Source organism: Rhinatrema bivittatum, chromosome 2 (genome assembly GCF_901001135.1).
Source record: "Rhinatrema bivittatum chromosome 2, aRhiBiv1.1, whole genome shotgun sequence".
Lineage (NCBI taxonomy): Eukaryota > Metazoa > Chordata > Amphibia > Gymnophiona > Rhinatrematidae > Rhinatrema > Rhinatrema bivittatum.
In genome coordinates this window covers 594,960,141-594,987,170 of record NC_042616.1, presented here as the reverse complement: position 1 = coordinate 594,987,170, position 27,030 = coordinate 594,960,141, and the positions used below count along the sequence as shown (strand labels likewise).

Here is a 27,030-nt window from a genome sequence, read left to right as displayed (position 1 = left end):
AAGACTGCTGTACCACTGGCGGCTCCAATCTGCTTTTCCGGAGAAATCCAGAAGACCCAGGGCTTTTTAAACTAGTGCTGCATGCATTTTGCCTTACAGCCGTCTCTATTTCCTACAGCTCTCTCCAAGACTATCTACATCCTTTCATACCTGGATGGTAGAACTTTGTCTTGGACATCCACCTTGTGGGAACGCAAGGACTCCATTTTGCAGGACATAGAAGGATTTATGGACTTATTTAAATCCGTTTTCGATGACCCTGCTCGAACTTCTGTAGCCGGTTCTGCTTTAGTGGATTTGAAGCAAGGCAACAGATCATTGGCTGAATTTGCCATAGAGTTCAAAACTCTTGCGGCAGAACTCTGCTGGGACCCCGAATGTCTCAAGACTCTCTTTTGCAGAGGCCTAGATAACCGGTTGAGGGACGAGCTGGCCGCTCGCCAAACACCTGACTCACTGGACAAATTAATAGCCTTGGCCACTCGGATTGATCACCGACTCCGGAACAAGGTGAAGGAACTCTGGCCTAAGGTGTCACCCGGGTTAAAACAGGCTAGTGCTATCTATGCACCTCGGATGGTTCCTATAACCCCTGCTGCTGATAAAGATGAACTAATGCAACTTGGTCATGGACGCTTGACCTCCAAGGAGAGAAGATTTCGGAAGAAGCACGGCCTTTGCATGTACTGTGGTCAGCCCGGCCATGATGTCTCTACATGCTCCATTCGTCCAAAAGGACGGATGGGCCAAAGTCCTACTGGAGGACTATTCTTAGGCCTTACTGCACCCTCTCGTACGCTCTCTCTCCCAGTCTCCTTGACCTACGGACCAGTCACGGTTCGGACTCCTGCCCTGGTGGACTCGGAGGTAACTTCATTCTCAGACGATTAGTGGAATATGTGAAGATCCCCCTCATAGAGTTGAAAGATCCACTATGGTTGCCCTCCGTTCATGGAGAGCCCTTACCAGGAGATGTGACTTGCCAAACCGAACCAGTTACTCTCCGCACCAAAGCTCTTCATACGGAATCGCTCTCCTTCTTTGTACTGGAAAAGGCCGTGCACCCTATCATCCTGGGGTTACCCTGGTTGCAAGTACACCAACCCCAATTCGACTGGGCATCTTTGGATCTCTCCCACTGGGACCCAGAATGTCAGGGGAAATGCCTTAAGGAGATATCACCTATTATAGGCACGCCTGCCGCTCCAGTACACCCCCTTCAGGGATATATTTTCCAAAGAAGTAGTTGATATTCTTCCTCCCCTGGAGCCCTATGACTGTGTCATACGACAGAAGTCTAAAACTGAGCCTTAGAAAGGACAGGTGCACTTTCTCTCAGCATTTGAGAATAAAGCAACGTCGGAAGACATTGAAGAAAATCTCCAGAAGGACTTTATCCAACCATCTGAGTCGCCAGCTGGTGTGGATATTTGCTTGGGGGGAAAGGTAGACTATACTATACCCAGTGAATATTCTTCAATATCTCAAGACGAAGACGATACACTATTCAGTGAATGTTCTTCAATATCTCAAGATCCACCTATCATTAATGTAGCAGACGACTTAGAACTCAAGATCAAAGAGATTCTGGATGTTCGTAAAAGAGGCAAGACTTTTGAATACCTTCTAAAGTGGGAAGGTTTCGACCCCCGAGGTAATCTCTTGGGAGCCTCAGACCAATATCCTGGACAAAGAGATGCTTCGTCAGTTCCACCTCACGCATCCTTCAAAACCTAAGCCTGGTACCCGAAGAGGAAATTGTCCTTTGAAGGGGGGTACTGTTGTGTCCGTCGGTTCCCGACACCCTCTCTCCACCCTTCTTACCTATTTGGTGACTCCCTCTTCGACCGTGGGAAGATTGGCTGCCACGGCGTCCTTCTACCGAAGTCCTCCGGCGTCCCTGGACCAGCTAGACACTGTAACCCGCCATGTTTCCTGGAGGCCTAGGAGCACGCACGTGGCGCGGCCCCGACGTAAGTACCGGCGATGGCACGAACCTCAGGGGCGTCCCCTGAGATGATGTCACCCGCGACGGATATATAAGGTCTTAGAATTTGCTAACACATCGGTTTAGCAAGGAATGGAACGGACTTGCTTCGGATTCCAAGCTACTCTGCCTCCTCGAACTTACCAGGGGTACCCGCTCCTCGGGGGCCTCGCTCTTTCCTTTGTTTTTCAGGTGACAGTCTGGAACTGGTACTTGCTCCTCGAGGGTCCTTGTTCCCAGACTTGCTCTGTATTCTCTTCTGCCTGGAAGTCATCACTGCCAACTACATCAGTGAGTTACCATCGCTCTCTCAGAGCTTCTCCTGGAACCAGGTACTCGCTCCTCGAGGGCCTATTCTTTCCAGCTCCTGGGCTTCTATGAGACCATTGTGTGAGTGTTCTATCAAGGTTCCTTACCTGAACTCTACATACCCTGCCTACTCACTATATTCAGTTTCTCAACAGCTCAGCCATCCAGGGATCGCTGTTCCAGTACCTGAGGGACTACGGCCCTGCCGGGCACTCCAGCTCACTACTGCCACCTCTGGTGGTTCCTTATATGGTTTAATAAAAGATCTAGTGTGTGTCTGACTCCAAACTCTGAGCCTGACCGGTGGTCCCTCTCGGGATCTTCCCCCGGGGGTGTGGTCATCTGCCACTGGCCCAAGGGTCCACCCACAAATATCCCTATCTGTTTGTTAACTCCCTAACAGATCGCTAACTCCTAACAGATCGCTAACCCCTATCTGATTGCTAACTCCTAACAGATTGCTAACGCCTAACAGATTGAACAGATTCTACCCAGCCAAGAGAGTTCTAACCGTTCCCACTTTTGTAAGTCTTCCTTAATCTTTTCCCATATTGGGTCATAGTTATGGTGAAAAAGCTCCCCAATATCTGAGCCAATTTTGACACCTAGGTATTTTATTGTCTTCGTTAAATGTAAATTTCTGTTTCAAAGCTTTTACCTCACTGCTAGTCAAGATGATATTCAAAAGTTCCGACTTTTCAATATTTAATTGATATCCGGAAACACCACTAAATCGCCCAAGAGCATCCACCAGATGTGGTAATGAATCGTGCGCCTGAATGATAGTGAACAGAACATTGTCAGCGAATAAGGATAGTTTATATTCATGGGCCCCTACCCTAACCCCTTGTATTTCTGGGGAATTTCTAATCTTTGTAGCTAGGGGCTCCAAATAAAGAGCAAACAAGAGTGGTGAGAGAGGGCATCCCTGTCTAGTCCCCCTTTCGATCGGGAAAGATGTCGAATAACCCCCATTGACTTTACTGCATGCACTAGGATTGGAGTATAACTTCATAATCCATGTCAGGAAATTTCCACCCAAGCTCATTTTCCGCAACACTGAGAAGAGATAGTCCCAATGAACAAGGTTGAACGCTTTTTCCGCTTCTATTGTAAGTAATACCATTGGTTGTTGATTGCGCTGAACATACCATATTAAATCTATCACTCTCCTTACATTGTCTGCCGCTAGCCTACCCGGGACAAAACCTGTCTGATCAGAGTGTATTAAGGAGGTGGCTATACTGCTCAGATGTATAGCAAGTATTTTTGCCAACAGCTTTAGGTCCAGATTGATTAGCGATATTGGTCTATAGGACCCGCACTGCGTGACATCCCTTCCCAGTTTTGCTAAGATAGTAATCCCAGCCCGATTTGTATCTGCTGCGATCTCCCCGTCCATCAGTAGATTATTGAACGCAGCTGTCAGTGGACGCGTAATAAGTGCGCTCAGTGTCTTATAAAAACTGGCCATAAACCCATCGATTCCTGGTGATTTCCCCACTTTTAGCCCTTGAATCGCTTTCAATACTTCCTCTTCTGAGATTGGTTTATTTAGAAGGTGCTGTTGTGCCAGCTCCGCACACGACAACGAAATATTCCCTAGATATGAATCTATGGCTTCCTGAGTTATATCTTTCCTTTGGGAATATAGTTGGTGGTAAAATTGAATAAACCGCTGACGTATTTTCTAGTTATCAGAAAAAATCTCACCAATGTCGGATCTGATTTTTAAAATTTGGTTCTGCGTTGCTCGGGCCTTAAGCCTTCTGGTTAGCAACCTCTAAGCCTTCTGGTTAGCAACCTCCCAGCTTTATTTCCCCCCCTCGAAGAATTCCTGTTTAGCTCTATCCATTTGAAACGCTATTTTACCAATTGATAGGTCTTTCAACTCCTCCCTCAATCTGTCCAATTGGGTGGCCACCTCTGGCTCCGCACTTCGTTTGTGTCTTATTTCAAGTTTACTCAATTGGGACACCATGCCACTCGAAATAAGGCTGCAGAGAAATTTGAAAATATTCAAAACTAACCTGAAAACCTGGCTCTTTAAACTAGCTTTTATAAAGACAAAGAGAAGGAGAAAAACAGTTGATAGATAAGGACGCACCAAGCAAGCAGTTGTTTGTTTTTTACCTACAAATGCATATTAATGTTAGATATGAACCGCTTAACAGTTTCCTAACCAACATATAGGCTTAACTTAAACACATAGTTTATCGTATTAAAATATGTTACCGAACTATGATGGCACATGTTTAATTTGTAATCTATACCACTTATAATTTTCTTTATTGTGCCTTTCTGTAAATCGTTGTGATGGTTATCTAACTTAACGATGGTATAGAAGAGTTTTTAAATAAATAAGTAATTTCTGTTCACATTATTTTTAGTTTTCTGAACATAAGAGGCCCGTGCTATTAGTTTGCCTCTAGCTACTGCTTTAAAGCAATCCCACAATGTGTTAGCGGATACTTCCCCATTATCATTTTCCTCTAAAAATTTCTCCATCTCTTGTCTCAGTACTCTACAGTATTCGGTATCATTCAATAGGCTACCATTGAGCCGCCAGAATCTTTCTCCGGTCTGTATTCCTAACTTCTGTAGTGTTATTGTAATAGCCACATAACCAGACCACGTAATTGGGGCTATCTCTGTGAATCTAATCTTCTTAGTGATATCTTTATCTACAAAGAAATAATCAATTGGGGTAGAGTCAAGATGGCGACTTGAACGTTTGTGCATTCACTACCTGCTCCAGCGTTTCCGATTTAACTAATTTCAAATGCCTCCGAAAAGAAAGGGGAGACCCAGAAATTATCCCTCGGCTTCGGTGGTTACCTCGGGGCAGCGAACCATCGAGCAATGCGCCGTCAAACCGGTAAATTTGGAGCTAAGAGGTCCGGCTGCCTGGTCACAGGAAAGAGACTGTGACCCGACCTCGAAAGGAGTATCACTTAGCCACCTTGACGAACGATTGCCTCCGGCAGTGTGTGGGACCTCAACACCGTGGCTGGAAGCGAGTCCAGAGGTGGATAGCATCTTCCAACTTGAGGGGGCGGCAGAGAGAAGCCCAGCACAGACCTCCATAGATCACGGAGAGAGTGGTGTCGGAGTGCAGGATTCGGAGGAAGGAGGAGACCAGAGGAGAGTAGGAGGTGAGAGACCTGTGTTGTGTCCTCCCCCTCTATCTGATGCTACATTGAATATCGTTAAACTGGAGGTGGTAACGTTAGATTCATTATGGAACCTTTCGTCTGCTTTGGGTAAGGCTCTTGAGGACTATTCTGGTAAAATTAGTTTGCTGTCGCATCAAATGGATACATTAAACACAAGCTTTCAAGAGCAAAAACAGGATATCTCTGTGAAATTACAAAATATGGATACAGAAATAAAGCAAGTTAAGCAGGTACAGGCAACAATAATACAGGACTGTGGTCTTATGAAAAGAACATAAGAAATTGCCATGCTGGGTCAGACCAAGGGTCCATCAAGCCCAGCATCCTGTTTCCAACAGAGGCCAAAACCAGGCCACAAGAATCTGGCAATTACCCAAACACTAAGAAGATCCCATGCTACTGATGCAATTAATAGCAGTGGCTATTCCCTAAGTAAAATTGATTAATAGCCATTAATGGACCTCTCCTCCAAGAACTTATCCAAACCTTTTTTGAACCCAGCTACACTAACTGCACTAACCACATCCTCTGGCAACAAATTCCAGAGCTTTATTGTGCGTTGAGTGAAAAAGAATTTTCTCCGATTAGTCTTAAATGTGCTACTTGCTAACTTCATGGAATGCTCCCTAGTCCTTCTATTATTCGAAAGTGTAAATAACTGAGTCACATCTACTCGTTTAAGACCTCTCATGATCTTAAAGACCTCTATCATATGCCCCCTCAGCCGTCTCTTCTCCAAGCTGAACAGCCCTAACCTCTTCAGCCTTTCCTCATAGGGGAACTGTTCCATCCCCTTTATCATTTTGGTTGACCTTCTCCATTGCAACTATATCTTTTTTGGCGTAATGAGGCATTTGAATTTGAGGGTACTTAATTTCCCAGGGTGATTGGAGAATTTCCGAGATTGACTATCAAACGATATTTCCTGGAGGTATTGGAAATTTCCCCTGAACAATCTCTACAACTGGATAAGGTATATTTCTTACCTGTTCGTACCAACCAACAAACACAGATGGCTCCTAATGTTTTAGAAAATTTGACAACTTTTCTAGAAACATCTACACCCGAAATAGCAGAAAGAACAACTCTACTAATATCATTCTTAATGAGTCTGATTTAGGAAGAGTTATGCGTGCCTACTTTAAAAAGACTCAAGCTATGTTTATGGGAGCAAATGTGAGGATTTATCCTGATTTAACTAAAGCGACGCAGGTGAAAAGAGAGAACTTTTTAGCTTTAAAATCTGAAGAGCTAGCAGTAGGGGCATCATTCTTTTTAAGATTCCCCTGCAAATGCATAGTAAAATTTGAAGGAAATAATTATATATTTTTCCAACCTGACCAGCTCAAGAGCTTTATTGAAGCAAAAAAGGTGTCCCTGCAAATAAGCAATGGGTAAATCGTCTATCAATATTGGCCGCTTATTATAAAGTCGCCTTTTTCTTTTGATTATAATATTGCCTGTATTCTCCTTTAAATTTGCATGTACTCCACCCCCCAGGTTATAGGGGTCTAAAGGGTTTATTACAATTGATATTGTATTGCATTTTGAGAAATGTTAAATTGGTAAAAATGAATTTCCTCAGTTGTTTGAACCATATTTCATGACAAAGTGGATGCTTTGTAAGTTGTTAAAAATTAATAAAGATAAAATTATTAATAATAAAAAAAAAAAAAGAAATAAACAATTCTCGAGTAGGTTTTATGCGCTTTTGAATAAAATGTGTAGTTACGCTCGGAGGGATGATATAATTGCCAGGCATCTATCAAGTTCCAGTCTCTCAGACCCTTCCTATGATGTCTGGAATGACTCCCTCCTCCCCCGCTCGAGTCCAAAAAGAGATACCGGGTGATATTAAAATCATCCCTATGATTAAGGAGCCCTCTACCCACTGTTGGAGAGTGGTAGACAATTGCTCAAAAATATACCTTATCCTGTATTAGCAGCGTAGATATTTACAATAGTACAAGTTTTATTACCCATTTTAAACTTGACAATGATGTATCTACCTTCTGTATCTCGCACAATAGAGACAATATCTACTGTTATATTTTTTGAGAAGAGAATACCCTCTCCTCCGTATTTGGGGCCTACTGTAGCTGTGGCAAAAAAATTGCGTAGGGAATTGTTATGAAAGCAGTAGTCTCTCATAGTTCTTTCTAAGATGTGTCTCTTGGCATAGGAGAATATCTATTTTTTCCCGGGTAGCATCTTGTAGTAATCATTTTCTTTTATAGAAAGAATTAAGCCCCTTCTTGAGTTAAGGCCAGATGTTATAAAACTCGGAGCGAAGTTCAATTTACGTTATCCCTGCAAATGTGCGATTATTTATAACAATGTTAATTATGTTTTCTTTGAAATTGAACATCTGAAAACATTTTTGGAAACTCATACCCAGATATAACATAATTGTGGTCCGCAATTAGAAAAGGTTTTTTTTATACATGGCGACCTGAATTACTATAAGTATTGTTTTCTTTAAATTAATCGCTCTGTTTTCTTGTCCTCTATAAAAGTATTGTAACATAATTTTCTTTATATGACTTTACTTTTGGATGTACTACATTACCCTAGCAAGATGTATGCTTGTTATAATTTGGAAATTTATGAAAAATAAAATAAAAAAAAAAAAAGAAAGAAAGAATTAAGCCCCTTAACATTCCAAGACATCATTCTTAATTCACCCATGTTGAGAATTTCCCTCCCCTGTGATGTCCTGGTATACTCAATATAATCATCCAACTCTTCTCTCTTCCAATAAGCTTGGTATAGATCTACCTTCTCCTTCCATCTCGATGGTGTATAATTAGAACTGTAAAGTGACAGTGACCCCACCCTACTCCCCCTCCTCCCTATGTACCCTCCCATCTCTAGCGCTAATGCTCTCGCATCCCCCACTGCTCCCCCTCACTGTAACAATTACTATTAACATCCTCAACTTATTCAAATAGCTGGTCTTGAGTAAAATACTGAAGGTAATACTGAACCACAATGCAGAAGTACTGAGTACTGCACATGTCAAACAACTATTAGCTGCCGATTAAAGCTTATCAATATGTCCCACTCTGGGTCCTTCTTGACTCACGGTGCAGTTTCCCGGGAAGGCAGTTGACCATCCAACTGTCTTCTTAGACGCTTTCCCCCATACTGGATTCTCTGCCATTTCTGTGGTGTCTCCAAGGGGAATCCCGCAGTTTGCATCTTGTTCGCTTCCAGAGGGTGTTTCAATAGGCCAGCCATTCGTAGCAGTTTGGAAGCTTCTTCCACTGTTTTGACTCTGGATGAGATGCCCTGGATCGTAAATTGGAGTCCGAAAGGGAATAGCCACTTGTATCGGTAGTTTCCTGCCCATAGGACCTGTAGCACTTCACGGAATTCATGTCTCTTCTTTATAGTAATTGGAGACAGGTCTTGAAATATTTCCACTTTGGCTCCGTGCCACTGGAGATTTGGGATCTTTCTCGCTTGTTGCAGTATTTTTTCTTTATGTTCATAAGCATGAAATCACACCACTATGTCTCTAGGTGTGTTTCCTCTCATTTTAGTAAGGGCTCTATGTGCCCTATCCAATTTAACCAAAGTGGGTATTTCTTCAGCATTCTGATTTTTCAGAATAAGACTGCATATGTCCTGTATTATTTTAGTGCAGTCCTGGTAATCTTCACCCTCCGGTATGCCTGTGAACCTTAAATTCCCCCTTCTAGAACGATTCTCTAAGTCCTCTAGCCAGCTTAACTGTTCACCCGCTCCCTGTTTAAGTTGTTCCACCTCTTGCTGGAGCTCAGTGATGATTTCACTCTGTTCTGCCTGAGCTTCTATGGCATCCACGTGGTCCCCTAAGCCTGCAAAATTGTGGCGAAGCTCAGCTGCTATCAGCTGCAGTTCATTTTTTAATGTTCCCATGCCCTCTTTTAGCTCACCCAAACCACTGTTGAAAATCGGCCGGGTAATTTCCAGCTCCTCTGTCTCCCGCAGTGCGATGGTATTCGTGGCAACGGGGGGAGAAGCAGGCCTCTGCTCTCCCCAATCGGGGTTGGCCATGCTGTCTTGTATCTTATCCGCTGCTGCTGCAAACGAGAATTGCTGCAGGCCCGCAATTTTCTTTTTCGTCGCCATCGATCATTCCCCAAGGATGCAGGCAAGGATTTTTGCCGATTTTTCACTGGTTTGTTTTTTTTTTTTTTTAAAGAGGATGGAGTGCGATTTACTAGCTGGAGGTGAGGAGCTCGGGGGTTAAGCTGCCATCAAGTCAGGTGATTTCACTTCCTCCCTCCTTAGTTATTTAAAGTCACTATCCATTTCTTTAGACTGATAGGTTGTTTGTTCTGTTTGCAGAGCATCATATAGGTGAGACAATCTCCAAGTCTTTTTTTTGTCCAGATAGCTTAAGGAAACAATTTCCTTAATTTATTTGCTAAAGGGACAGCAGTATCCAAAAGCTCTTCAAGATCATTCTACATGGGCTTAGGCTTCTTTATGCTCCAGAGGATATTTGTAAGATGACCACTTAGTCTTCCTTACATTCTTGTGTGAAACACTTCAGGCTGGATACACAAGCCAAGGAAGATGTAACCTTTGGGGCAGACGTTTTCAGAGCAGCACTGGCTTCTTCCCATCCATATTCGTATAGCCTTGTCTGGACTGGTCTAGCAGGATGGTAAGGAAAGATAAATTATCATACCTGTTCATTTTCCTTCTTTGACGCCCACTAGACCAGTCCAGGACCCTCTGAGGAATTCAGGGCTTGCACTGTTCTTCTAGGTAGTAAGCCTTGGGTTTGGCATAAGTTTTCAATCACTCCCTGTGGAGAGAACCCGAGGACTGTATCTTCTCCTTTCTGACTCTTATTTTGTTTGTTTTCCTCTATTTTGGTGAGGGATTTGGAGAGATTGTTTTATCTTGGAAGATCTTTCCTATTTTTGAATTTTTAATTATAGTTTTTAGGGGCAGTTTGCATTTTTTCTACTGCAAAGTAGGAATGATGATATAACTGAATAAGTTTGTGTCCTCGTCTCTATCTGCCGGTAGGACAAAATAAACTCTGATCTAGCAGGATTCAAGTAAAGGAAATTAACAGATAAAACTAAATTTCTCCTTGCTTCAAAATATTGTAGCCTTACCGTGAAAATAGATTGAGACAGTTTTTTACTCCAAAACAGAGTAAATAAAGATTAAACTGTCCTTTTCCTTTTAGCTAAAATGTATATATTTTTTTAAGTTTTATTGATTTTATGTATTCGTTGTATTTATGTTCTTTGTAGCTCACCAGGAGGAAGTATTTTGGACTGATGAGACATGATTATGTATAAATAAATAAATATTTATGGATCTTACTCCAAACAGCAATTGATAGCTTCAAGTGAAAACTTACTAATTTTGTCTCCTGGGATGCTTATCTGTTTCATTAATGGGTTCACATTTTCTAATTATTTTCAGTTTTTAAAAAAAGTTATTGATTTTTTCCATGAGCAATACAGCATAACATGCCAAGTATAAAACCCCAAAACTGTGATTATTTTGAGGTCCCTTCTTTCAGAGATCCCAAAGAAATGGTAATATTAGACTATTTTATTTAAATTATTTTATATTCTGCTTTTCGGCACTTCAAAATGGATTACATTTAGGTACTATAAGTATTTCCCTATCCCTAGAGAGCTTACAGTCTAAGAAGGTCATTTACTAAAGATTTTCTCCCATTTTGTGTCTGAGAAAAATGCTTAGTAAATAGGGCTCTAAGTTTGTATTTGAGGCAACAGAGGATAACGTGACTTTCTCACGGTTACAAGGAGCAGCAGTAGGATTTGAACCCTGGTTTGTAGTCTGCAGCTCCTAATGGTTACAGCAGTAATTTACAGAAAGAAAAACAAGATAGGAAAAGCAGCAATAGAGAGAGAGTTTTTCATGTTCCACTCTAATTTATATATTGAAGCAATTTTCAGAACTGCACCAGTTTTCAAAAGGAAAATGTGATCATACTTTTCCTTGGAAAATTACCTTGGGAGGAAGTACCAGTAGACTTTTTCACCTGATTTTTCTGTAGATAATTTTTATGAGGAAAACATTGTGTTTAGTTTTGAAATTGCAAAAGTATGTGCATTGTTGGCTTGCCCCCACCCCCCCCCCCCTTCCCGGCATGCCTTCACACAATGTGGAGGTAAAAGTATGCACATTATAGAACAATGCATGTGGTTTTATCTGCATTAAGGATCCTCAAACAGCCAAATGTATCCAAGTAAATCAATCAGCTTTTACCTGGGTAAATAGCTTTTGAAAATTGCCATCATTAGCATTGAAGCTTTTTACTTGTTACACACTTTTAGCTCTCTAGTTAGAAAAACATGAAATAAAGGATGATGATACATGGTAATAAACTAATAGATTAGTTACTCGCATATCCAGTGATGTCACTACAGTGATCTGATATTGATTGTTAATTGGCATAATCGTTTAATAATTACTTAGTCTGTCTAACTAATGCAAGCTCATATAGCAAATGGGTTTAAATACTCTTGTAACTTTCAGAATATAAAGTATGGGCCTTGAAGCAATGAATCACTCTAATAAGCATATCCTATTTATAGACATCTATACATGACCTTCCTCTATAATTCTTCACCAGTTGTAAATAGAAGAGTCTTAAGTGTTTGCAGCTCAGTGTCTTTTTTCTTGTACCAGCAAGTCCTTCAGTTTTGTGTTCTGCTAGTCCTCAAAGTTGACCATGATATTGCAGGGTTTTGGCAATAATTTTCATCCTATCAGAGGCCTAGAGCTGTACCATCCTGTGCCAGCTCTGTACTCGAGTGTGAAGCAGACTTCTAGCCTAAGGATTCATACAGTCCTGCTCCACAGCAGGGAGCTATGTACCCTGCTGTCCGTGGTCACAGAGATGTTAAGGGATATCTTTGGTTGAGTCTCTTCACACAAGATGTAATAAGACATGAACTTTCATATTATCTAGTAGTACCCACAAATAATTGTACTACCGTACTTAGATTCCATATATTGTGTTATATGATCATTCCCTAACAAGCTAATCACACACAACTCATTCTCCTTATTTTCTATTTATAGGACATCAAATATAAAACTAGACAAGATTATGAAGGAACTGGATGAAGAGGTAGAATTTTTATGTATTTTGTGTCTTTTATTTATTCTCAACATTTCATAGTTGGTTGTAAGTTCATGCAAATACAGACATCTAAAAAACTAAGTTCAGTGCTCAGAGTACCCACTGTTTCCAATATCTACAATTCACCTAGAGGCTAATATTTAATAAAAATAAAAAAGCTGAGCTCTTGAATTTAGGTCACTAATTTAAGCTGAGTTTAGACACCTAAATTTAGGATTCCTTTTCCCTCGCTTAAATTTAGGTGCCTAAATTAAGAACTTAGAGCTGGAAATCAGTGCTGAGCCCGACCGGACCCCTTCTCTGGACCTGTCACTTTATAAGATCCTAAATTCAGGCATCTAGTAAAAATAGGTGTTTAAATTTAGATGCTTAGGTAAGGAACATTTTCAATTTGCCAGATCTAGCTTCCCAAGTTGAGTGCCTAGATCTTTTAAATATCAGCTTCTTTTTAATGTTTTCAAATATTTGGTTATGTTTCTTTAGGTGAGGACCCTCTTTAAACACAGTGAAGATCAAAGTAATATTTAAATGACAATCATTTATTCTTATGTCTTGTGACAAATGATAAACTTCAGTCATGTCAGCCAGCACACAATAGTAATAGATCTTCAAAATATATTTAATGTGAAAATGCCTATAAAACCCCCTAGTCTTCATGGTTTCTTTTGAGTCTCCTAAGAAATGTAAAAATGTTAACATAGCTCAAAGGGCAGAAAAATGTTATTAATGTGTTTAAATTTTCAAATTTGACTTTACCAGATGTGAAATTGAATTTCTGTAGCATCTTTGCCAGTTGTACTTATAGGATGCAGTGCCACCTGCTGGTTCATCAGACAAATGAGTTTTGGTAAAACATCAACTCCTATCATTCTTAACTTCTCAAGGGATCCTGTTGTACTCCTCTCTGCCTCTGCTTCAGCATTGGTCTGCCACTGTGCGGACCTGCACAGTGGCAGACCAATGCATTCTTAACTGTGCTTCTTTCTGTCATATGGTGACTCCATTTCCCTAGCATGGTACAGTTTAGGCTACACCATTGGTAGCAAGATTGTGCCAGATTAGCAGTATTGGTTGAAGGCACTGTGGGCTCAGGCTGTGGGCCCAAATTGAACACTACAACTTAGAAGCCCTGGAAGATACCACGTTTGCAGTTCCAGCAGAACTATCTGTAGATGGCCACACCTTGAGTCTCCAGGTTGGTTTAATGGAATTCAAATAGGAAGCAGGCAGCATAAAAATCTTATAAACAAAGGCTGTTGGCAGGTACTATCCCAGGTCACTCTCCTATGGAAAGGATCATCTAGGGTTAAGATTCTCTCATCAGAGCTCTACATAAGAATATAAGAAATTGCCATACTGGGTCAGACCAAGAGCCCATCAAACCTAGCATCCAGTTTCCAACAGTGGCCAACCCAGGCTACAAGTACCTGGCAAGAACCCAAACACTAAGTAGATCCCATGCTACTGATGCCAATAATAGTAGTGGCTATTCCCTAAGTCAACTTGATTAAAAGCAGTTAATGGACTTCTCCAAGACCTTATCCAAACTGTTTTTTAAACCCAGCTACACTAACTGCACTAACCACATCCTCTGGCAACAAATTCCAGAGCTTAATTGTGCGTTGAGTAAAAAAGAATTTTCTCTGACTAGTCTTAAATGTGCTACTTGCTAAGTTCATGGACTAACCCTAGTCCTACTATCTAAAAGATTAAATAACCGGTTCACATTTACCCATTCTAGACCTCTCATGATTTTAAAGACCTCTATCATATCCCCCCTCAGCCGTCTCTTCTCCAAGCTGAACAGCCCTAACCTTCAATAGGGTTCACTGACCTTATTTGTTTAAAGTTCTTGAGAACTTCAATTTGGACCCCAGCTATATCCAATGGGTTCAGCATTTATATGAGAATCCCAGGGGGTGCTTAAAAATTAATAGAGAATATACTCTACCGTTTCAAGTGAAGAGGGGCACTAGACAGGGATGTCCCCTATTGCCACTACTCTTTGCACTGTCCCTGGAACCCTTTGTGGCCTTGTTAAGATCCAATCCTATGATTAAGGGGTTACAGGTGGGGCCTTTTATTTATAAACTTTCCATGTTTGCAGATGACCTCTTTAGTGTGACTGATCCCGACCTCTCCTTTCAGAACTTGCTTCAGGATATGCGAGCCTTTGATAAAGTCTCTGGCTTTAAAGTAAATGAAGATAAGTCAGAGCTTCTAAACTTTTCTATGGCAAAGGAATGTTTTGAATCTATTAGGGCAAAATTACCATTTTGAAGTGGCAAAGGGTTGGGTGAAATACCTGGGAATAAAGATTGATCCAGAGGGTTCTGAGCTATTCAGACTAAACTATGGCCCTCTACTTTCCAGCATTCAAAAAGATCTAGACCGTTGGGATCGGGATGACTTTTCCTGGTTTGGAAGAATAGCCATAGTTAAAATGAATGTACTACTATGCTATTTCTTCCAGACCTTAACAGTGCCAGTCCCTGACTTCTTAATATCTTTGTGGCAGAGGAAACTACTCATATCAGGATACTGTCAAGGGTGGTTTGCTAGAGCCCAATTTGGCATGGTACTTCACTGCATCTCAGCTTAGTGCGCTTATCCACTGGCACACTGGGGGAGTCTTAAAACCCTGAGCTCGCATAGCTTCCTTGGGAGTGGGCAAACTCCCATTACACATTAAGAGTCTGGCAAAAAGGAAGGTTGGACTTTATGGAATTATCGCCCTATTCACGACTAATTCAGGCACACATTTATCGCTTAGATATTAACGCCTGCCTGGAGCAGGCGTTAATAGCTGAGCGCATTGAATAGTACAAAGCAGAAAAAAACTGCTTTTCTGTACTTCTTTTTTTAAAGAAAAAAAAAAAACAAAAACTCGGCAGACCACCAAGTAATGAAGACTGACGCCGGTAAACTCGGCCTCGATTTTCATAACCGGCCGTCTGCCAGTAATTAAAATGGCCACCGATAAACTCGGCCATTTTCATTACTAGCAGACAGGCAGGTTATGAAAACCGAGGCCGAGTTTACCAGCATCGGTCTTCATAACCGGCAGCCGCGGCGGGTCGCGTTAGCAAGGAGGCGCTAAGGTCGCGCAAGTGACCCTAGCGCCTCCTTCCTAGCGCAACCCCCTACTTTCCATACTGCATGATGCCCCCCTTGCGGGCGCCATGCATGCATTAAGATGAAGGCAGCAGTCCAGCAGCAAGAGGGGGGCTTTCCAGTCTTTTGCATTGAGTGTCACATGTATGATATTTTACCTGCCGGTGAGAGATTGTATGTGTGAACTCTGTGCAAAGAGCTCCTGGCATTCAGGAAATGAGTCCGATCTTTGGAGGCTAGAGTAGTAGACTTGGAGGAGCTGAGGCAGACAGAGAGGTACATTGATGAGACCTTCAGGGACATAGTAGCCAAGTCCTAAATCCAGTGCTGCCTTAGATCAGAAAGGTCTCCAAGTAGAAGACCATCATCCTGGTGTAGCAGGAAGTGATCCTGTAGCAAGGACCTGCTCTCCAGGTGATGTATTGTCCTCTGGCGCTGAGGACAAGTCTCCCAGGGCTACTGCCCAGTAGGGAAGGCTTAGGCCGGCCATCATAGTTGGTGATTCAATTATTAGAAATGTAGATAGGGTGGCTGGTGGACGTGAGGACCGCCTAGTAACTTGCCTGCCTGGTGCGAAGGTGGCAGACCTCACGCATCACCTAGACTGTATTATAGACAGTGCTGGGGAGGAGTCTGCTGTCGTGGTACATGTGGGCACCAACGACATAGGAAAATGTGGGAGAGAGGTTCTGGAAGCCAAATTCAGGATTTTAGGTAGAAAACTGAAATCCAGAACCTCCAAAGTGGCATTCTCTGAAATGCTTCCTGTTCCACGTGCGGTCCCCAGAGGCAGGCAGAGGTCCAGAGTTTCAATGCGTGGTTGAGACGATGGTGAGGAAGAGGGATTCAGTTTTGTAAGGAACTTGGGAAACTTTTGGGGAAGGGGAGATATTTCCAAAAGGATGGACTTTGTTCCATTAAACCATGTCTTTCTATATGTTCTGTGATTTTGATGTTTAGAACACTTTCCACTATTTTTCCTGGCACTGAAGTCAGGCTAACCGGTCTGTAGTTTCCCAGATCGCCCCTGGAGCCCTTTTTAAATATTGGGGTTACATTTGCTATCCTCCAGTCTTCAGGTAGAATGGATGATTTTAATGATAAGATACAAATTTTTACTAATAGGTCTGAAATTTCATTTTTTAGTTCCTTCAGAACTCTGGGGTGTATACCATCCGGTCCAGGTGATTTACTACTCTTCAGTTTGTCAATCAGGCCTACCACATCTTCTAGGTTCACCGTGATTTGATTCAGTCCATCTGAATCATTACCCATGAAAACCTTCTCCATTGCGGGTACCTCCCCAACATCCTCTTCAGTAAACACCGAAGCAAAGAAATCATTTAATCTTTCCGCGATGGCCTTATCTTCTCTAAGTGCCCCTTTAACCCCTCGATCATCTAACTGTCCAACTGACTCCCTCACGGGCTTTCTGCTTCGGATATATTTAAAAAAGTTTTTACTGTGAGTTTTTGCCTCTACAGCCAACTTCTTTTCAAATTCTCTCTTAGCCTGTCTTATCAATGTCTTACATTTAACTTGCCAATGTTTATGCTTTATCCTATTTTCTTCTGTTGGATCCTTCTTCCAATTTTTGAATGAAGATCTTTTGGCTAAAATAGCTTCTTTCACCTCCCCTTTTAACCATGCCGGTAATCGTTTTGCCTTCTTCCACCTTTCTTAATGTGTGGAATACATCTGGACTGTGCTTCTAGAATGGTATTTTTTAACAATGACCACGCCTCTTGGACATTTTTTACTTTTGTAGCTGCTCCTTTCAGTTTTTTTCTAACAATTTTTCTCATTTTATCAAAGTTTCCCTTTTGAAAGTTTAGCACGAGAGCCTTGGCAGCCTCGGTCCCGATCCGTTCGCGGTGAGGACTTAGCCCCCGAGCGAGACGAGTTCAGGCACAGCTTAGAGGCAGCGGGTGCACTTCCTCGAGCGCGGCGGTGACGGTACTCACCCTCTCCCCCCGCAGCCGGAGACCGCCGAAGATCAGGTAAGGCGTACATCTTTACTTTACTGGTCTCCGAAGAGCGAGGATTAGCGGGGTCTGCCTCCATGGCAGCCCGCCAAGGAGGTCGCCATTTTGCCTGCCTGCTCGCCGTCGCCATCCGCCCTGATTCACCGCCTCGATTTAGCGTACAGATTCAGCGCACAGGCATCGGGCGCACGTTCATAGGCGCCCGAGAGTGATAGGCGCATGTTCATAGGCGCACGTCCATAGGCGCACGTCCATAGGCGCACGTCCATAGGCGCATGTTCATAGGCGCACATTGATAGGCGCACATTGAAAGGCGCATACTTTCGGCTGAGAGCACACCGGAAATAATAGACGCGATGGAGCGTATGAGAGCCCATGCGTCCGCAGAGCCGGCACCTCCAGAATCAGGCATAAGAGCTCTAAGCCTCTGCTCAGCATGCCACCTCAGAGCCACACAGAGTGAGGAAGCAGACTCCCTATGTGCCCAATGTGAGGAGGCCCTGGGAGTTCCAGGCCAGGGCCAGTCCCAGCCCAGATTGACTGCCAGTTCCTCAGGGAACACCCCGAACCTAGCAGGCCGCAGTGAGCAGCCAGGGAACCCTACAGACCTGGTGCCCCTCCGGCTAGAACCTGCTTCACTCTCCTGGGTGGAATTATTTAAGGGGATTCACGCCTTTGTCAAGATGCAGTCTGATCCCCGACCGGACCCATACGACCGGATGACCCTGCCCCTGGACCCTCTAGACCTAGGCACGGCCACCCGCCACCTGGAAGCCCCACTTATGGGGACTCGGATTACTCTGAGGAAGAAGGTGAGCTCCCCGAGGAGGGAGAACTTCCCTCGGGGATAGAGCCGTATCGAACCATGCGACGCTTCTTTCTTAAGGAGGATCTTCCAGACCTGGTCTCTCAATGCCTGTCGGAGCTGGCTATCCTGGGCCCAGGCACCCCAGGGGAACCTAGAATGAACCCCCTGCTAGAGGGCCTGCGTCAAACAGCTCACCATTTTCCCCTCCTACAAGCAGCACAGCAGCTAATCGATCTGGAGTGGAATGCGCCGGAGGCCTCATTCAGGCTTTGTCGAGCATGTACCCCCTGGAACCGGCAACCAAGGAGCTGCTGGCGTGCCCGAAGGTAGACGCCATAGTTAGCGCAATTGTGAACATAAGAACATAAGAAATTGCCATGCTGGGTCAGACCAAGGGTCCATCAAGCCCAGCATCCTGTTTCCAACAGAGGCCAAAACCAGGCCACAAGAACCTGGCAATTACCCAAACACCAAGAAGATCCCATGCTACTGATGCAATTAATAGCAGTGGCTATTCCCTAAGTAAAATTGATTAATAGCCATTAATGGACTTCTCCTCCAAGAACTTATCCAAACCTTTTTTGAACCCAGCTACACTAACTGCACTAACCACATCCTCTGGCAACAAATTCCAAAGCTTAATTGTGCGTTGAGTGAAAAAGAATTTTCTCCGATTAGTCTTAAATGTGCTACTTGCTAACTTCATGGAATGCCCCCTACTCCTTCTATTATTCGAAAGTGAAAATAACCGAGTCACATCTACTCGTTCAAGACCTCTCATGATCTTAAAGACCTCTATCATATCCCCCCTCAGCCGTCTCTTCTCCAAGCTGAACAGCCCTAATCTCTTCAGCCTATCCTCATAGGGAAGCTGTTCCATCCCCTTTATCATTTTGGTTGCCCTTCTCTGTACCTTCTCCATCGCAACTATATCTTTTTTGAGATGCGGCGACCAGAATTGTACACAGTATTCAAGGTATGGTCTCACCATGGAGCGATATAGAGGCATTATGACATTTTCCGTTCTATTAACCATTCCCTTCCTAATAATTCCTAACATTCTATTTGCTTTTTTGACTGCTGCAGCACACTGAGCTGAAGATTTTAAAGTATTATCCACTATGATGCCTAGATCTTTTTCCTGGGTGGTAGCTCCTAATATGGAACCTAACATCGTGTAACTACAGCAACGGTTATTTTTCCCTATATGCAACACCTTGCACTTGTCCACATTAAATTTCATCTGCCATTTGGATGCCCAATCTTCAAGTCTTGCAAGGTCCTCCTGCAATGTATCACAGTCTGCTTGTGATTTAACTACTCTAAATAATTTTGTATCATCTGCAAATTTGATAACCTCACTCGTCGTATTCCTTTCCAGATCATTTATATATATATTGAAAAGCACCGGTCCAAGTACAGATCCCTGAGGCACTCCACTGTTTATCCTTTTCCACTGGGAAAATTGACCATTTAATCCTACTCTCTGTTTCCTGTCTTTTAACCAGCTTGTAATCCAAGCGCACCACCATTCCGGTGGAGGGAGGGGCGGCCCTCAAGGATGCACATGACCGGCGCATGGACGCCATTCTGAAACAAGCCTTTGAGGTGGCAGCCATGTCCCTACGAATTGCGACCTGCTGCACCGTGGTGATGCGTTCCTGTTTATCACAAGCCAGGACCAACACCCCGGGAGAAGAAATGGAATCAGCCCTCTCGTTCCTCACTGACGCTGCCTCAGACTTAGTCCGTACAGCAGCCAAGGGAGTGTCATCCTCAGTTGCAGCCAGGAGACAGCTCTGGCTACGAAATTGGTCGGCCGACTCCTCCTCCAAGACACGTCTTACAAGAATGCCCTTTAAGGGATCCTTCCTGTTCGGCAGCGACCTCGAGAACCTGGCTAACAAGTGGGGCGCATCTCCATTGCCCCGTCTACCAGAAGACAAGTCAAGGAGGAACCAGCGCCCTTTTCCTAGACCATCCAGAGGTAGAAGCTCTCAACGCTTCAACCCTTACAGGGCTCGCTACCAAGCACCTCGTTCTCAGACCAGGAACCAGTCCTTTCGGACCAGGCACACCAAGCGGGGAGCCGGCTCGGGTTCGGGTCCCGGCCGCACCCCACAATGAGAATCAGCCGACCCATCTGGGGGAAGACGCCATAGGGGGCAGGCTAACCCTATTCTACCACAGGTGGGTCGAGATTACTTCAGACCAGGGGGTCCTCGCCATTGTCCGGGAAGGGTATTACCTGGACTTCCTTCATCTCCTTCCGGACAAGTTTGTGGAATCTCCTTGTCCGCCCCTCAAAAGGGCGGTGCTGGAAACTACCTTGGGAAGGCTCCTGTCCCTGAAAGCCATAATCCCAGTGCCTGCATGGGAGATAAATTCTGGGCATTACTCCATTTATTTCATCGTACCCAAGAAGGGGGGCACCTTCAGACCCGTCCTGGACCTCAAGTCAGTCAACTGGCACTTAAGGGTCCCAGGATTTTGCATGGAAACTCTGCGGTCAGTCCGAAGTGCAATACAGCCAGGGGAGTATCTCACATCCCTGGATCTGTCAGAGGCTTATTTGCATATCCCAATCCTTCGGGATCACCAGCGCTACTTACGCTTCAAAGTCCTGGATCAACACTTTCAGTTCTGGGCTCTACCCTTCGGGTTAGCCACCGCGCCGTGGACCTTTACCAAGGTAATAGTAGTGGTGGCAGCGTCACTCAGGAAGGAAGGCATTCTCGTCCATCCCTACCTAGACGATTGGCTGATCAGGGCAAAGTCACCGGAGGAGAGCCATCGGACGACCAACAGAGTTATATCTCTTCTGGAAAGCCTAGGATGGGTAGTCAACACAAGCAAGAGTTCCCTACAGCCTTCACAGTCGCTGGAATACCTAGGAGTCCGATTCGACACTCAGGAAGACAAGGTCAGCCTGACCTCCAAGAGGAAATCCAAACTCCGGAATCGTTTACAGACTTTGCTGAGCGCCACCCGGCCCACAGCTTGGGATTACCTACAGGTCCTCGGCCTAATGGCCTCCACTCTGGAAGTGGTTCCATGGGCACGGGCTCATATGAGACCGTTACAATGCGCCCTCTTATCTCGGTGGTGCCCACGATTACAGAACTACACCGTGCATCTGCCTCTACCGGCCAGAGTACGGCATCGGTTACGGTGGTGGCTGCACCCCTGCCACACGAGCCGGGGGTCAAAAATGTCCTCTCCAACCTGGACCCTTCTCACTACAGATGCCAGCCTCAGCGGCTGGGGAGCACACTGCGAAGAACTAACCGCCCAAGGGCGGTGGAACAGAGAAGAGTTGGGGTGGAACATCAACCGACTAGAGGCACGGGCAGTCAGGTTAGCTTGCCTGCAATTTGCCCACAGACTTCGCAACAGAGCAGTCAGGGTGATGTCGGACAACCATGGTGGCATACATCAACCGGCAGGGTGGAACCAGGAGCTGACAGGTATCCTTAGAAATAGCCCTCCTGATGGTTTGGGCGGAGGCAAATCTCCAGGACATCTCCGCCGTCCACATCGCCGGGAAGGACAACACCACGGCAGACTTCCTCAGCAGAGAAAGCCTAAACCCGGGGGAATGGCAACTGTCGTCCACGGCCTTCCAGATGATTGTGGATCAGTGGGGGACGCCGGGCATGGACCTACTAGCGGACAGGTCCAACGCTCAAGTATCCAGATACTTCAGTCACAGACGAGATCCTCTATCTCACGGGATCGATGCCCTGGTGCAACCATGGCCTCAGGGGATCCTGCTATATGCCCCCCCCCATGGCCCCTGCTGGGCGCCATTATACACAAGATTCAGCGATACAGAGGCTTGGTTCTTCTGGTGGCCCCGGACTGGCCAAGAAGACCCTGGTACGCGGACATGAGAAGACTACTGGCAGGGGATCCTCTACCCCTGCCTCCTCACAGGGACCTGCTGAGACAAGGTCCCATCTTCCACGAGAATCCAGCTCTATTCTCTCTTACGGTCTGGCCATTGAGAGGGCTAGACTGAAGAGAAGGGGATACTCGGGGCCGGTAATAGATACACTACTCCGAGCACGCAAGTTCTCCACATCACTAACTTATATAAGGATCTGGAGAGTATTTGAAGCCTGGTGCGAAACTCGCAGCGCCAATCCGCATGCCGTTAAAATCCCCATCATTCTAGATTTCCTGCAAGATGGACTTCAGAAGGGTCTGTCCCTCAATTCAATCCAGGTTCAGGTGGCAGCGCTATCCTGCTACGGCCCCAGGAGCGACGGCAATACTCTTGCCACACACCCAGACGTTTCATGTTTTCCGAAAGGAGTCAAACACATTCGCCTGCCACTGAAGTGGCCAGTGCCCCTGTGGAGCCTCAACCTAGTTTTGGACTTCCTAGCGGGACCAACCTTCAGACCCCTCCGAGGACTGTCCCTCCGGTTGTTAACCTTGAAGATGGTGTTCTTGCTGGCCGTCTGCTCAGCACGCCGCATCTCAGAGCTACAAGCACTGTCCTGCCGTGATCCGTTTCTCAGAATCACCCCAGGGGCTATCCATCTTCGCACGGTTCCTTCCTTCTTACCCAAAGTAGTCTCACACTTCCACCTCAACCAAACCATATCCTTGCCAACCATGGAAGGGTTAAAGCAATCGGAAGCAAGTCGAATACTGCGTCATCTCGACATCGGCAGGCTGCTGTCCAGATACCTGGAAATGTCGGAAACAGTACGAAAGACGGACCACCTGTTCGTCCTTCACAGTGGGAAGAGGCAAGGAGAAGCGGCCTCACGAGTGACTATTGCTCGCTGGATCAAAGAAGTTATTAAAGCGGCCTACGTAGAAGCGGGAAAACTATCACCTCTACGAGTCAAGGCTCACTCTACCAGAGCACAAGCGGCCTCCTAGGCAGAAACTAGGATGCTGTCGCCTGCAGAGATATGTAAAGCGGCAACGTGGTCCTCCATCCATACCTTCTCCAGATTCTACCGTCTGGATGCCCAGGATAGGGAGGACTCAGCATTTGCAAGTGCAATCCTAAACGTACCTCGGGCAGCCTCCCGCCCAGTCCGGGAGAAGCTTTTGTACATCCCATTTGTAATGAGTCCATCTGCTACACGCTAGGAATTGGTGAGATTACGTACCTGATAATCTCGTTTTCCTTAGTGTAGGTAGATGGACTCAGCATCCCGCCTGGCTGCCAATATTTATGGGGATTCACCATTTCGAGGTAAGCCATGTTTCCTTACATAGGGCATCCACCCTGCCGGGTGTCGACGCCTTCCGGTTGTGAACACTGGCGGTCTCCAGCTACTATCAATCGGTCAGATTAATCATGTTCAGTGAATCAATCGGTCAGTCATACATATATCCATACAGCTTTTGCAAGGAAGATTACTGAGCGCCTGCACTTCCTGCAGGGGTATATGTACCACGTGCTGACGTCAGATCCGTCTCCAACTGCTAGCACGAGCACACTATACCCATTTGTAATGAGTCCATCTGCCTACACTAAGGAAAACGAGATTATCAGGTAAGTAATCTCACCAATTAATAATAGACATGAAAGAAGAAATCTCTAGCCTTGGCAGGAGAGTGGATGAGTGCGATATCAGACAGGATGCACAGGACGCTAAATTTGATCAAGTGGATAGCCACATGGCTGAACTACAACAGGAAAATTTTGCTCTCCTCCTAAAAGTGGAGGATCTAGAGAATAGGGGGCACAGAAACAATTTAGGAATCAGAGGTGCCAGAAACAGAGGAATATAAAGATGCAGTAGAAGTGGTAAAAAACATATGTGGCTTCATATTGTTACAGGCAGATACAACTAGTCTGGGACAGAGTTCACAGGAAATTTTGCTGGAGAGGGCGCACCGCACCTTGGGCCCCAGAATCGGTGATCGCCCTCGGGATATATTAGCCTTTTTTAATAGATTTCCAGTTAAGGAGCAAGTGCTTGCAATTGCCCGTAAGCAACAAAGCTGGTTGTGGGAAAATCACTCCATCTCCATATTATCAGATCTTTCCCCCATGACACTGAAAAAAAGAGCAGAATTTAAAGACGCCACTGCTGTAATGCGGAAGGAGGGGATCAGATATAGATGGCTGTTTCCTTTTGGTCTGGCGCTGACCATACAGGGAGTTACATCCACGGTTCAAAAGGCAGAGGAAGCAGACCGTATATTGATAGAAGCCGGCTTTATGATCCAGAAGCCTAGACAGCCGACCAGGGCACCTACTGCGGGACAGCTGGTGACGCCACGATGGCAGCGAGTGGGGAAAAACAGCAAGCGGCTTCAGCGTCAATCCGGTGACTTTACAATGGGCAAAGCCAACAGCTGAGGATATATGAAGTCCTTAATTTGTTTTTCAGGACAGAGATTGGTGGCACATTGTGCTGGTGACCTCTTTGTCTGCAGGGAGGATGTTTTTTGTACTGTGACAGATCTTTTTGTTTCAGGTCACAGAACTTGGTTTCCATGGGAACAGCACCTGTTTCGCAGTTCTACTAAGGGTTGTAAAATGTTTTTTATATGCATTGAGTGGTTGTGAGGCTCGGGGGGGGGAGGGGGACATGTTTCATTGCTTTCATAGCTCTCCCCTCTGGCTGCGTGGGCAGCTTGGCTATGGCAACATAGCGCACATATTAGGGTTTGGGGAAATGGACTGAGATCAGTACTAACTAATTTTGCTCCACAGAATATGCGAGTTGGCAGGTTCTTTTATGAAAGTCTCCATGTATTTTTGACCTTCTTTCGATCCCTTTTTAATTTATGTTTAAATTATGATTGAGCAATTATCTATGCTGTCCCTGAATGTTAAAGGGCTTAATAGCCCGAGGAAACGCCAGTTTCTGCTCACTGACATTCTCCATTCAGGGGCAGCTATTATATTATTACAAGAGACGCATTTGCGGAAACGCTATGAATCCCTTCTACAGTGGTCCCTGTACCCTACACAATATTTTGCAGCGGCCACCAGTCACGATAAATATACAGGTGTGGCTATTCTGCTGCACAAGGATTTTCACGGTGTTATACAACAACATTTTTCTGATCCAGAGGGGCGATATGCCATGGTACAATTTCAGCTTGAAGGTGTTACGTATACCCTGGTTAATGTCAATGCACCAGTGCAGGGTCAACCTATCTTTTATGCTACATTGGGTCACTACCTACAGCAGGCGGTTGAAGGCCATTTGGTATTAGTTGGTGACTTTAATTTGACACTGGATCCCAGAGTAGACAACACTAAGGGTAGTAGCTCGGGCGCAGGTGCAGCCAGAGCGCGGGTAAAGAAACTAATGAAAAAATGGAATCTTATAGATGTCTGGAGGTTCCAGTACCCCCATAGCCAAAATTATACCTTTTTTTCTAAACCCCACCAGTCCTATTCTAGGTTGGACTTTTTCCTTTTAAATAAATGTTTGTTACCACAGTATTGCAAGGCTGATATTCATCCGATCACATGGTCGGATCATGCCCCAGTCGAGCTTATCTTGTATGGTTCTACCAAACAAGAGGGGGGACGAACATTACTGTTTGCAACTGGAAGGGGAAATTAAAGAATATATTAATTTTAATGTACAGGATGACATTAACCCTTCAATGGTTTGGGAAGGCCTTAAAGCAGTAATTAGGGGTCGATTAATAGCAAGGGCGTCCTATGTGAAAAAGATTAGGCTACATAAACAACAGCTCCGGCGAGAGATCCTGGATCTGGAACGAATCCATAAACAAACCTTGAATAAGGCCTGTTATGCTAAGCTCCTGCGGGCTAGATCTGAACTCTCGTCTCTTGAGTTAGAAACTATAGCTTTTCAACTGTAGAGGCTACAACAGGAACGATTTGAAGGTGGGAATAAGGCGGGTCGCTGTTTGGCTCGATACTTGCACAAACGAGTAGCCCAGCGGCAAATTACACAAATTAAATCAGAAAGGGGCACTTTGCTCACTAAGCCGAAGGATATGTAGCAAAGAATCATGGAATTCTACAGGGCCCTTTATACCGCAGATCCCCTGATTCTAACTGATCATATTGACCAGTATCTGCAGGACATAACTCTCCCTGGAATATCTGATCTTGAAAGGCAGTTTTTTGATAAAGATATTACAGAACAGGAAAATAGTACAGGTGATTAAGGGGTTAAAAGTCAACAAGACACCCGGGCTTGACGGGTACACAGCCCTATTCTACAAAAAATTTGCCACCCTAATCATTCCCTTATTGCAGGAATGGTTCAACTCATTGAAGTCTGGAAATCCTCTTACAATTAGTGCAAATGTAGCTGGGATTTCTATACTGGCCAAGCCGGGACGGGACCCAGCTGTGTGTGGATCATACAGACCTATCTCCTTGATCAATATTGACCTAAAGATTTTTGCTAAGATCCTCGCAAATAGACTAAAGAGGGTCATGACCAAACTAGTACATCTGGACCAGACTGGGTTCATACCGGGCCGCATGACGGCAGACGATGTCAGGAAGGTAGTGAACCTTATCTGGTCGGTACAGAGGCAGGGGACCC

At 44.7% G+C, this 27,030-nt stretch overlaps 1 protein-coding gene across 1 annotated transcript in view; it reads left to right on the top strand.

Annotated features, from left to right (window-relative positions):
• Positions 1-27,030, top strand: part of ROCK1 (Rho associated coiled-coil containing protein kinase 1) — a 491,909-nt gene that overhangs the window by 303,047 nt on the left and 161,832 nt on the right. The window contains 1 exon segment of the mRNA XM_029591102.1: positions 12,544-12,592. Coding sequence (XP_029446962.1) covers positions 12,544-12,592 — 49 coding nt within the window.